This window comes from Falco rusticolus, chromosome 10 (assembly GCF_015220075.1).
Source record: "Falco rusticolus isolate bFalRus1 chromosome 10, bFalRus1.pri, whole genome shotgun sequence".
Classification (NCBI taxonomy): domain Eukaryota; kingdom Metazoa; phylum Chordata; class Aves; order Falconiformes; family Falconidae; genus Falco; species Falco rusticolus.
The window spans coordinates 34,016,779-34,029,459 of record NC_051196.1 but is presented as its reverse complement, the minus strand read 5'-3'; the positions used below and the strand labels follow the sequence as shown (position 1 = coordinate 34,029,459).

At 40.3% G+C, this 12,681-nt stretch overlaps 1 protein-coding gene across 3 annotated transcripts; it reads right to left on the bottom strand.

Moving 5' to 3' along the window:
* Positions 1-1,950: 1,950 nt before the first annotated feature.
* On the bottom strand, positions 1,951-12,552 carry IFT52 (intraflagellar transport 52). Of its 3 annotated transcripts, XM_037402315.1 has the most exons (13): positions 12,304-12,552; positions 10,864-10,951; positions 10,472-10,601; positions 9,507-9,582; positions 9,347-9,418; positions 8,352-8,478; positions 7,330-7,416; positions 6,570-6,638; positions 5,679-5,833; positions 4,559-4,646; positions 3,299-3,407; positions 2,652-2,797; positions 1,951-2,062 (listed from the first exon to the last, which is right to left on the bottom strand). In XM_037402315.1, exons 1-13 carry the CDS (start codon positions 12,420-12,422, stop codon positions 2,015-2,017), a joined length of 1,314 nt encoding a protein of 437 aa, XP_037258212.1. In that variant the 5' UTR covers positions 12,423-12,552; the 3' UTR covers positions 1,951-2,014. The 3 variants fall into 3 exon arrangements, with proteins under 3 accessions (XP_037258212.1, XP_037258213.1, XP_037258214.1); XM_037402316.1 differs by lacking the exon at positions 10,864-10,951 and having other exon boundaries at positions 12,304-12,412; XM_037402317.1 differs by lacking the exons at positions 8,352-8,478; positions 10,472-10,601; positions 10,864-10,951; positions 12,304-12,552 and having other exon boundaries at positions 9,507-9,522.
* Positions 12,553-12,681: the final 129 nt, after the last annotated feature.

The following is a 12,681-nucleotide window of genomic DNA, read 5'->3' as shown; positions in this document are numbered from 1 at the left end:
AAAAGAAAGCAGCAAGGGTTGCCTGGAACCAACTTTTGTGAAGCACAGCAGTAATTTCATGAATATATAAACTCCACGGTAGCTGCGTGCCTAACCTTGCGGTGGGCTAGCCTCACTTCTTGAAAGCCCTCAACCACTCATACTGCTTCAAAATTCTGTCAATCAGCCATAAACTATATGTGTATCATATTCCCACAACCAAAACAAGCACTTCTGTTTACAAAACAACAGTTTAAATACTTCCAGAGGGTGAGGGGACAGCCTTGAAAGATACGAGCCTCCATGTGTGTTTCACACCAGAGCTGGGCAAAAAAACCCATCCATTCAGCAAAAAATGTTCTTCAGTTGTCAGAGAGGCACCTCAAACAGGGAGCTGCTTGTACTCTTGGGCTGCTCAGATGACTTTTTTTCTAAAGCATGTTACAACATCAGCAACAGGTGACAAAACTCAGAAAAAGGGCCTGGAAACAGAAAGTGTTTACAGTTTTAAGTATAAACACCACAAAACAGTACAAACCAGATCTGTAACTAGCAAGAGGACCACGGGGTTGTTTGGTTCAGCCGCGTCTGTGCTGGTTGACTGCTCGGTATTGATACTGCAGAGGAAAGATTAAGCTTATTGTGTAAACCTGTAGCTGGAACATACAAAGTACTCTGTGTGACAAACACAACCACATCCTTAAATAAAAATAAATGAAAGAGGAAGAAATGAAAAATTTCAAACATGCTGCTGTGAAAAAAGAACGTCTGCAGTGCAAGAAGAGATACAACCATTTCTGCTAGCATGATTTTAGCACATCTCAACTGGTCAGTAACTTCACAGGCACTTTGGGGCACCTCCGTTAGAAAAACCTGTGCCAAGCTGACAGGCGAAACATGAAGCAACATTAAAATGAAAACATTTTTTGTGGGAAGAAAGTAAATCAGATCTTTTGCAAAAAGCAGATTTGGTGTTAAAAAACATGGCAGAGCAGGACAGAGCATAGGCGTCATAAAGGCTGCATAGAAGCCTTGAGTGGAGGAAGAATTTGTTTTAACAGTTGTGAATGTCAGACTGATATCCAAAAAACGTATTTAAAGTGCAATATCAGTGTTGATATAAAAAATGTCCTTGCAAATAAGACACGTGGTGTTCATGGTATCGACAAATCTCTTCTCACCACTCATATCCTTGGTTTTGCTGTGTATTGAGCTTCAACATTTCACGGTCAATGAAATTCACTTGGATTTCCATTCTTGTGCAACACCTGGCTCACTATCGCTGGGAATGGGCTAGATATCAAATAACTGTAAGTAAAACTATTCCTGAGTTTCTGCACAGTATCACATTTTCTTAATAATGATCCATTAAAGCTTAAAGTCTTTTTCGTCCAAATGCTGTCCCTTCTTTTCAAAATTATGTATTTCCAGTCTTACATGAGGCAGCTTTCTGCAACAATGCCATTATTGCTTAATTTCAATTCTTCCACTCCCTTGGAAGAAATGTTTTCCTTCTACAGTAACAAACCCACCTCTGCTTGGTTCACTTTGGCAGAGAGACCAAAGGAGGCTGCCTCGGGGTGACAGACTAGCGTATTTTCAGCAGCTCCTGCATTTATAGCTGTATTTTATTTTCCACAGTTCACAAACCAAAGTAACAATCTTTCCCACAGTGCAATTAAGGACTATGTATGCACCAGGAGAACCCACAATAAGCTTTACTACAAGAAAATAAATACTAGAGCCAGAAAGAAGGACCCAAACCACATTTTCTTAGTACAAGTTTTTTTTCCATATATAAAAAGAATTACAGTTTCAATAAAAAAGTAGAAAAATAGGAAATTATTGGAAAGTGCTTGCAAAATACAAGCGCTTCCTCAAAAGGCATTAATTATCCAAAATGACATGTAAATGATCCAAACATTCAGTGAACTACTGAGACAGTCCCAATCAATATACTGAACACAGAGGTTGAAAAAAATGGAAAAGTATGTTTTTATTAAAACATCTGTCTCGAACTGAGAATAGCCAGGTCTCAGTTACCATTCTGGAATCCAACTTCACTTGTGTCAGTATCATGTTCCTTAGGCAAGGGGAGGAGGGGGCGGGGAAAGGGAAAAAAAAAAAAAAAAAAAGGATTTTAGCAATAGGGTAAAAATGTCCAATTTTTGTCTTAACTACACTATTTCAGAAACAGACAATACTCATTAGCAGAATCAATTCATCTGCCAAAATGCTCCAAACAGATTCTGAAATATCAAATTTACTATGAAGAATTATTACAGCACAGTACTGCTTGCGGGTAACAATGCTGGTTTCACATCTACATTGTAGCACCAGTGAGCACTGTGAACATTCAAGAGGGCACGCTGCTTTTACTCAGTGCACCATTAATGAACTCTGTTTAGCTGAAATTACCAAAACCACACTTGCACACATTAGTCCCCCCAATTAAAATAATGAGACAGTAAATGGAGCACTACACATTCTATAGAGATTAACAGTCATAGGTGGTCTGGATCACACTTCACTGGTCTAACTTAATGTACAACAAATGTCTTAACTTATCACTGTACCTCTTGTCTGTGACAACTGTCGCTGCTACAAAGACACATCAGCCTCAGTGCTGATAAAACCAAACTAATCACCTGTAATTCTCTTATTACAAATACCTGATTCAGTTTCTTAAATTCAACCACTTGGAAGAAGATGTGCTCCAGGATATGTTTGGCATCTTGCTTCTCCTTTGGGAGTTTACTTGTTACTCCTAGGATATCGCCGCATTTTCGTACGTAAAACTCCAGGTCATCATCAGTACCTAAACAAGCATCCCAGGGAAGAAGGCAGTTGAACATCACACATATCCATATCAGCTGGGCAAAAACTTTAATCTCCATTTGTTGTTGGCATTCTGGGACTCCTGTAACTAAGTTCAGTGGACTAACCATGACATATTCCTGCAGCTTGTACTTTCTCATCTTGTTTAGACTTGAAGTGTGTTTAGAATAATCTTAACAACTTAACTTCAAAGCACAAAAAGATGCGAAATCAATCAAGAGTGCATAAAGCAACTTATGCACGATATAGGAAACAACAGGTAAAAACATAATAAAATGTCACGTTAACAAACAAAACAAAATTTCACGGTACATAATGTCATGTTATCAGTTTCCAAGGCCTTCCAGTTTCTTGGCCTAGGGCGACAGCAGTGGATTTTCATAAATGAAGTCCATTTTTTAACACTAAATATAATAAAATTTTCCTCCAAAAACTGGGACTTTATATATAAATGTGTGAACAATCAGTCTGCTCCACTTACATTTATTTGTGATCTCTGCAAGACGAGCTTTCTCAGAGGAAAAAGTTTCATCCAAGTCAAACAGCTCCAGAGGGGGAGGAGGCAATTCTCTGAAAGCAGGTGGAAAAACCTTGAAGAGAAGAATTAGCATGGTTTATCACCACGTATTTTTCTTACACTTTACAGATCTTTAAGATGATAGCTTTGGACTTAGATCGGACTTAAAGAAACCTTTTATAAAGTCAAATGCAACTCCACAGCCCACAGTACAAAGGTATACCTTTTTAAAAATTCCACTTAGATTTTGTAAAAATAACTGAATATTCCAAAAGAGTTTAGTCACAAGTATGCCAAAACTATCACCTAGCATCACAACTAGACATACTGCATTTACAGTTTGTTTTCAGTTTTGCTCCGTGAGATCCAGGTGATGGTTGAGATAGCTGAGGTATTAAGCTCACTGTAACAGCTCACCTTGGAAACATATTCACATCAAATCTAGTAAAAGTATTTTCTTTTTCATGCAGGCATCATTTATGTCACAAGTTGGACTTGTGTTTTTAAAAAAGCAGCACATGAAAAAGTACTTTCAGTTGCACCCCTGCAGCTAATAAGCATCCCAGTAACGTTTCCTCAGTGGCCAAGGTAAAGAAGGATGGAGCCACAATGGCAAAACTCAAAGATACTCAAAGATACTTGCTTTGCAAAGTAAGTTTGACACCACCATAGCTCATGTTGTTGCTGCCAGCCCAAATCTCTGCTGGTAAAATTTTGGCCAGCCCTTGTGGTAAAAGACCAATATTCTACCTTCTGCCTCCCCAGAGGCTGTGGGAGATGTAAGAGGGGTGGGACAGACTGGCTCCTCCCCTGGCAGCAGTCAGGATGTTACTTACACCCCCACTGCTTTCTGAAATACCACATTCTGTTTCCACAGCAAAGGCTGAACCAGCACCTCACAGGGCTGGGAGCAGCCACTCAGCTGAAGGATTCCATACACACAGCGTTCCTATGGTGCCAGATAATACATTCTCAAGCTCTGTTGATAAAATTCAGAAGTGTAAATAAGTGCTCTTTCCTAAAAGACAGTTGCTGCAATGTATTCAACTCCCAAGTGATCAATTATTACTACAGCATTTCTCACTTTTCTCTTTTTGTTATTTTGTTTTGGTTGGTTGGTTTTGGTGGAGATTTTTTGTTTTAAAGAACTATGGAAATGACACACAGGTTTTACATGAAACAAAAGGGTTCTCCATGTGCTGTATTAGCAAGGGGATCACTCACGGCTGGCTGGAGAACAGGTAGTGGAGTCTCAAATTGAGGCTGAATGAGTTGGAGGGGTTCATGTTTCACATTCAGCTGTTCATAAGCTCTGCAGCACAGAAGACAGCAAAGTACGAGAGAAGAAATGATATAACATCCATTTCTACTTGCAAGCTATAGAGATGACTTTTTATGAAGACACCAGGGTCAACATTATGCACAGGCATAGCATTAAAAAAAAAAAGGGATGTCTAATTTTAGAAGGACCCTAGAGAACTACATTATCAGTAATAACTGATTTCTACAGCAAGCAAATTAGTTAAATTATGACAGAGAAGAATATAACAATAGTTGGGTATATATGATAAAAAAGAAAGAAATCACACTTAATTCTTCAAGCAACTTTTAAAGGGATGAACATGCATGAAGAAAAAGTGATCGAGTTCAAAAAGAGCAAACTTGGGATTTCAGAAAGGTTTTTCAGCAAGTCCATAAGCACGAGGTATTTAAAAAAATTATTATGGGATCAGAAGGGAGATCTCACTATGAATTCACATCTAGTGAAAATAACAAGAAATGTAGAGTAAGAAGAGACAGTGTCTGCAACAGAGGGGAGTTTTATGGAATCTGTGTTAAGCCTGCCACTATTCAACATGTCCATACATGATGTGGGTAACAAATGAGTTAGGGACAAAGCTGCTAGTGATACAAAACTGGTAAAACTGAGCAGCAGATAAATCTCAAGACACAATTATTGGGAAATGCAAAGATGAATGAAATGCACCTTCAGCAAAGGCCAAGCAATTCAAATGTGGAACCACCACCAGGCTCTCAGTTATCACTCCAGGAAGTACCCAACATCACTGCAGAGAGTTCTACTAAATGTATCAGTTCCCTGAATCAGCAGTAGTCATGAAAAAGGAAAAAAACAATGCCAGAAACTACAGCTAAGACAAGAAGAGGAGAAAATGTCACTGTCACACTGTACAAATCAATCTTCCGGTAGGTCCGTATTCAGAATGCTGCCTACAGACAATTCCTTCTGCTCTTAAGTAGACACAGTTAAGCACAAAGAGAAAATGCAGAATATGGAATGGAATATATGAATAATAATAATAATAAAAAAATCACAGCTGCTGACTTGATAACTGAAGGGAGGGCAGTTGTATCCAGCTGATAGAGGGATGTATCAAACAGCTTTGTGAAGTCTCTTGGGTTCTCATCTCCTTCTTGCAGGCAGACTCGCAGTTGCTCAGACAGTGCAGCTGTATCTGGTAGCATGGTATAGTCTGAAATCTGAATAGACACACACAGAGCTATGCACACCTATGGTTTAAAAAGACCAACCCATTTACATAGGCTCTTTTTGGTTTAAATCTCACCTAAAATCTCATCTAGAAATAATTATGCCACTCTTTAACAGGTATGACCCTTTGCAGTACAGCTTATTAGATTAGTAAACTGCAAACTATTCTCTTAGCTGTAAAGCTACTTGCCAAATGAACGTTGTATCCGGATTTCTGTTAATTCTTTAAAATTCTAAGAGACTGCTTACTAGTCAACTGTGCAAGACTGTTGCTCTTTTTATGCACACAGAGTATATAGTTTTATCACATATGATATTTCCAAATAGAAATAGCGTTTGCATACACTAGTTAAAAAAACTAAAATTGATACACAGGTTGATCCCTACTCATATACAAAACATCTGTCTTCATGCACATTCCCCTTGTCTGAGGGCTCAGTGAAGGGCAAAGTTATTACACTGGAGCAGCAAATGATCTCATAAACATCAGCAAAGGGGAAAGAGACTTTGACAAATTAAATCTGATAATGAATAGCAATCTAAGTCTGAGAGCTACAATACCATTACTTTTCATGCCTAATCCATCTATCTACTCAATCTGAGACCCTGAAAAAATAAACAGCACCCATCTAGCTGTTAACCATTTTGTGCTAAATACACAGTTTGCAAAAACTGGTGCTGCTAGATCATGCTATTATTTTCCTCTTTGTGATGGATCTCTCTTACCTCAGGGTCCTCCATATCCATCTGGTTTAAATGGATATCCGATGTTGTGAGCCACTGAAAAAGCACATCCTGGAGAAGGGCAAAACTTAATTAACTTCAGGAGGGTCCAAGTAATCTTATATTATGCTTAAACATTCATATTAAATCTATTCAGTAGCATACCATGAAAAAAAAGGGGAAAATGGGTAATAAATCAAAGAATATCTATGAAGAAAATGCCAACTTGATTTGTATTTACATATGGAAGCAATGAATCATGGCAACGAGCATCTTTGTATGAGGTACATACTTTCAGAAACACCTCAGCAGGGAACTCGCTTTCTTACACATAATGTTACATACCCTGCCTTGAAAGTGCATTACAGTCTCCAGGTACCAGGAGCTATATATGCAAAGGTTTATTATTAATCATAGCCATAACCAAGCGCTGAAGAAACTAAGAAAAATTAATAAACAAAAAACCCGCTATACTTAATATTTAAATGTTAATAACAACAAAGTGGTGAACAAAAGTAGAAGTTTTTCAGAGTCCTATCATAAATAATAAACCATATCTTTAAAACTCCTTCTTGCTAGCTGTGCTGTAACAAATTCCTCAGGATGTTATTAATGGGTTAGAATCTCCATACTGAGCCTGCTTCATAGCTGTCTTGCTCTAAGATGTATGCTCAAAGTTCGCATTGCTTACTAAGTGCTGTGAAGATCCACTAAGGTGTTTTGTGGGTTTTGTTTTTTTAAAAAGCAAACAAACAAAACTTACCATGATCTTACCGTTTTCTTCTTTATCTAGATACTGATCACTGAACATATGGGAAGATCCCAGCGCTGCCATCTTTCCACCTTGACTCTATCAACAAAGAATAAAGCAAAATATCCTTCCAAATTACAGTTTGAGAGGCAATTGTTAATGCCATCTAATTACAAAGTGATTTAAAGAAACAGCAAACTATGGAATACATAGTGACAAAAGCAGTTTCACATTTGGTAAGCTCACAAGAGCATAGCAGCATTCAAGCGTATATGCTTTCAAGGCTCATAGATTTATCAAAAATACTGATCTGCATTTCATAAGAGTAGACAGACAATTGGCTGGCAATCAAAGAAAAAAACCCACCAGAGAATATCAACAATAGCTGCACTTAGGTTATTTTTGCAGAACACTTTTTCAATCAAGTAAAAAATCAATTAAATTAAATGAATGCATTATTAACTTTCTGGGACCTATTCTTCAATGTTCAGAACACAAGCCTAGAAGCCAGCGACATGCACACATGTCACAATAGCACATATCCATGTCAGCTAATGAGAGAAGAGTTCGGTAATTCCATTAGTTGTAAGATGAAATGCAAAACGTGTAGGTTATTATATTTTGATTTAGCTACATTAGACATGCATGAAAATGCATTCATGAACCATCTTTGGAATTCTTCTCTAAAAGTACTCCTTAATCCTTCCACAAGGACTGACATAAGAAACAGTAAGTTCTCAACAGAACCAGAAAGCCTCTAACGTTCCCTGCACCAACTGTGAAACTCCTAGCGTAATGTAACCATGAATACTGCTGTTTCGAAGATACATCAAACAGCTCCAGTTTAACAAACCTCTGATGTTTCATACCCCATGTTTTATGAGGTTTTAACCTGAATTCCACATGCTTCACCCACAACAGGATAACTGGATAGCATCCTCTGCTCTTATTTTCCATTTCTTCACCTTCTTTTCTTTTTTTTTTTGGTGTGGGGTAGGAAGAGAACACATGGTTTTTTACATGCAGAATCATACCTCATGCTGATAGAAAGCAAGAACAGGCCTGTTGAGCGGGAAGCAGACAGATCCTGTTGACAGAATAGCCACTGCTGGTTTCATCACATTCAGGGTGGCACCAAAAGGATACACGAAAGTGAGAGTTCTGCAGGAAATACAGAAACTCCCTAAGTACCTGCATGTATCAGGTGTGCTGGACATATTTATAAAACTCAGTCTGTCTGCCTAAACTGTGAACTGTATTTGTGCACTGGTGGTGGTGCCAAGAGGCATGCTTTTGCACATTCAGATCATTAAAACATTTTGGTCTCTTTCTACCAGTCTTTCCAGGTTGACAATTTCTCTTAAATACAGAACAAAGAACACTCAAAATTACTGTTTGCATGTTGCTGTACCTGAGAGAAGGGTAGGGATGTTTAATTCCCAGATGAATATATATTCTGGAACAAAACTATGTAAGATATTCTTAACATTTTTCCTTGTAATCAACCACGTGGTCATTTATTAGCCTACAAAGTAGCTGCAAGGAGGAATTCAAACATTTATATTTATTTACAGAAAAGCTGTATTCTTCCCAATGCCTTTTCACTCCTCTGCAGCACAGAGGGATGGAAAACTAAAAATTGCAATAATTTGTATAATCTTATCTTGAATTAAGACTTGTTAAAAGATGTAGGGCTGATCATGCCTGCAGCCAGACCACTCGCTATCTAGCGATTATTCATATTTACAGTTTCATAAAATTCAAATCCACAGACTAGGGGCAAAAGAGATCTGGTCAGGAGAGTAGTAATTCTCTTCAGAACTGTACCTCCTGCCCCTTCATCGGTTATCAAGTACTACTAAAGAGATTCTCCTTTCCAGATATAACCTTGAGGGGCAAGAAACTGACACAAGAAATACATTAGAAAACCTCAACACAAGCACAAAACACTCCTGCTAGATTACAAACCTGCTAATTCTGAGTTATTCTAAATATTTTCACATCAGCTTCCTCAAAGGAAAACACTTACTGTGAGTCATGTTCACTTCCATCTTCATCTGTTGTCTCAAGCACTGTTTTTCTTACAGCTTCACTGATTCCCCTACAAGATGTTGAAAAGCAAAACTTACCGAAAACAACATAGATTATAACGAGTTTACTGTAAAGACTTATATACCCCAAATATTTACCTATTCAAAACTCCATCAGAGATCAGTGCTTCTTTTGGGTGGTGGTACTTGTAATACACATTTCGTACTACAGCATCTTGAAGACAGAACAAAAAAAAAAAAGAAATTTACATCTTAGCTGAGCAGTGTGCTAGATGTATCAAAGAAAAATGAGTTTAGCTCTTGGATTCCTTGGGTACTTGCTTCTAACACCACAAAGCCAGCATGTGGCTCCCAAAAGAATTCAAATCAGCCTTTGCTACCATTTCCTTTTGGACATACAGATTTAGAAGAGGAATATATTTGCAAGTTCAAATAAAAATACGAAAAATAAGCACATCTCCATGTCTTCTGCAAAGTGGAATAGGCAAAAGGATGATCCAGTTAAGAGAATACGTATCAAGTTTTACAAATTCTAATTTTCTTTATACATCTTCCAAACACATGATGAATCAGACACTGTTGATGCAAAAAAAGGCATAGTCTAGAAATGCCACCAAAGACCCTAAAAATATTTTATGGACACTGAGACACAAATGGTTTGTTGTGTTTCTTTCACATTTGTAGTACAAAACCTAATGAATGGCATTTTATTGGTCTGCTAAAGAAAAGTGCCACTGTTTATTCAGGGTGAGTATGAAGTGATTCAATCCATTAAAACGCATAGAAAATTGTTTTAAATGAAAGGCTTTTTAACCAAGAAATGTCACTAGAATTAATTTTTGTTAGTAAATACCATCAAAACTAACAACTACAGCAAAGTAATGGAGATAGCTAAGCTGTTATCAAGGCACCCTGCCCATGGAAAGCCCTTAGTGTGCTCCAGTATCACATTATGTACACGTAGATTTCAAGAAAAAAAAATCTCTTAGACCAAAAGGTACTCGGTGAGAGGGATCTGCTTGGCTTGTATTTACAAAGGCTGAAACTGCTTTTTAGATTTTGCTGAAAATGGATGAATAAAAGGTACCAGTGAGCCTCATTACCATTATTGAAAATGATCCCATATTCTTCTAACAAAAAATTAATATTTGTTCCGTATCGGGACTCTCCGCCTTCTCTTAGCATCACCAGAATGGCTCCACCATCCTCCAGGAATTTCTTCAGAACCAAAAACTAGAAGATAACAAAAATTAAAAAAAAATACATGTAAAGGAAGCTACACACAAGACTGCAAGAAGATATACCGAGATGAAGGAAGGTAAATGATTGACTGCTTACAATTAACTTGATCCTATGACAAAAGCATTCAGATTTCAATTTGTGTAACTTCATTTAAAGCAGTACTATTGCAAAGTCATCTATGTTGTTCTTTTCTATTTCACATTAAGCAAATCTTAAAACATAACAAATCTGCAAACAATTACTGACTTCTTACCTCAGCAGCACTGAACTTTTCTCTTGGCCCTGCTGTAATCCACAATTTTACCCCAAAAAGTTTCTCAGATGTGATCTCATCTTTTAAGCTACAAACAGATTAATAATGATATATGTTATTCTTGGATATAGTGCTGAACCACAACATTAGAAGGATCGCATTGCATCCTTTTATCTGGGTTTGAAGCTGCCAACTTGAGCAAAAATAATCCTTACAAATTTAAACCCACTAAATAGTAGCCCCTCTAACAAGGTACTATGGCAGATGCAGGAGTGCTATAAACTGTCATAGCTGCTATTAAACTTGCAGCTGATGAGCTTCCTCTCAGTCTTTTCTTATTTTTTCTCTGGGCACATTTTGTAGTGGACAGACAGGCAACATCATATGCACAAGGGCTGTTTTCTTTTTATCCCAAGCTCTGAATCATGTTAAGATTCAAAAACCTGTATAAGAAGTTTCATCCTTGTAACTTATGCTTTATCTCTTCCACTGATAAGACGGTTAGAAGCTCCGAAGACAATGGTGCATAGCATCCAACAGTGAAATTACAGCTAATCCACAGAGGGCAATCAATGCAAAAGAGATCTTAGCTTAAGATATACGTTCCCAAAGACTACTGAGTTATTCAGTGTGGACCACACACCAATTTCAGGCCATCTCTACAGATGCAGGTGCCACGACCCCCATCCCGGGGGCTGCACGGGGTGAGGGTGCAGTAGCCTAGCCTCTCCGTTCAGGGGTGGCCAACCTCCCCCTCGGAGATGAGGTGGATCCACACAGCCAGGGCAGACTGAGGGAAGACTCTTCTCCACTAGCTCCAAGAAAACTAAGTGTGCCTTCGACCCTGCCTATAAAGGATTCATAGAACATTTTAGGTTGGAAAAGACCTTTACGATCATTGAGTCCAACCGTTACCCCAGCACTGCCAAGCCCACCGCTGACCCATGTCCCCAGGCACTGCTGGGGGGATGGGGGCTCCACCACCTCCCTGGGCAGCCTGTGCCAGTGCTTGGCCACCCTTTTGGTGAAGAAGTTTTTCCTCGGATCCAGTCTAAGCCTCCCCTGGAGCGACTGGAGGCTGTTTCCTCTGGTCCTGTCGCTTGTTACCTGGGAGCAGAGACCGACCCCCCTGCCCACAGCCCCTTTCAGGTGGTTGTAGGGAGCGATCAGCTCCCCCCTGAGCCCCCCCAGCCGCCCCCATCAGCCTTGTGCCCCAGCCCCCGCCCGTCCCTGGACACGCTCAGGCCCCCCCCGCCCCCCCCTGGAGCGAGGGGCCCGATCCTGCACACAGGGCTGGTGGTGCGGCCGCACCAGTGCGAGCACAGGGGGATGGGCACTGCCCTGGCCCTGCTGGCCCCTCAGGCCACAGAAACGCGGCTCCTCTCCACGCCAGCGCTCCACAAAAACGCTGCCCAGCGCCGCCCCGAAGGCCGCCCCCACCTCTGTATCTTCCAGTTACCGCGGAGCCTTTTGCGCAGGGATTTGTAGCCGCTGGCGACAGTGAAAGTCTCCCCTTTGGACGCATTGAAGACTATGGCATTCCGCAGGCCCCTCTCCATAGGGTCACCCGGGGCTACCGCCGGGGACCCCGAAGGACACGAAGCTGCGGGCCCGGGCCGGGGGTCCCCGCCGCGCGGGCGGGCAGCGCGGAGAGGCGGCCGTTACTCGGGCCCGCTCCGCCTAGCAACGCGGCGCATGCGCGGAGGCCGCCGCCCCCGGTGTCGCTGCGGTGGTTTGCTCCATTCCCCGGGAGGGAAGGGGGTCGGGACGGTACCACTGCGGCGGGTTGGTGGGGGAACGGGGCCTGGACGCCACGGC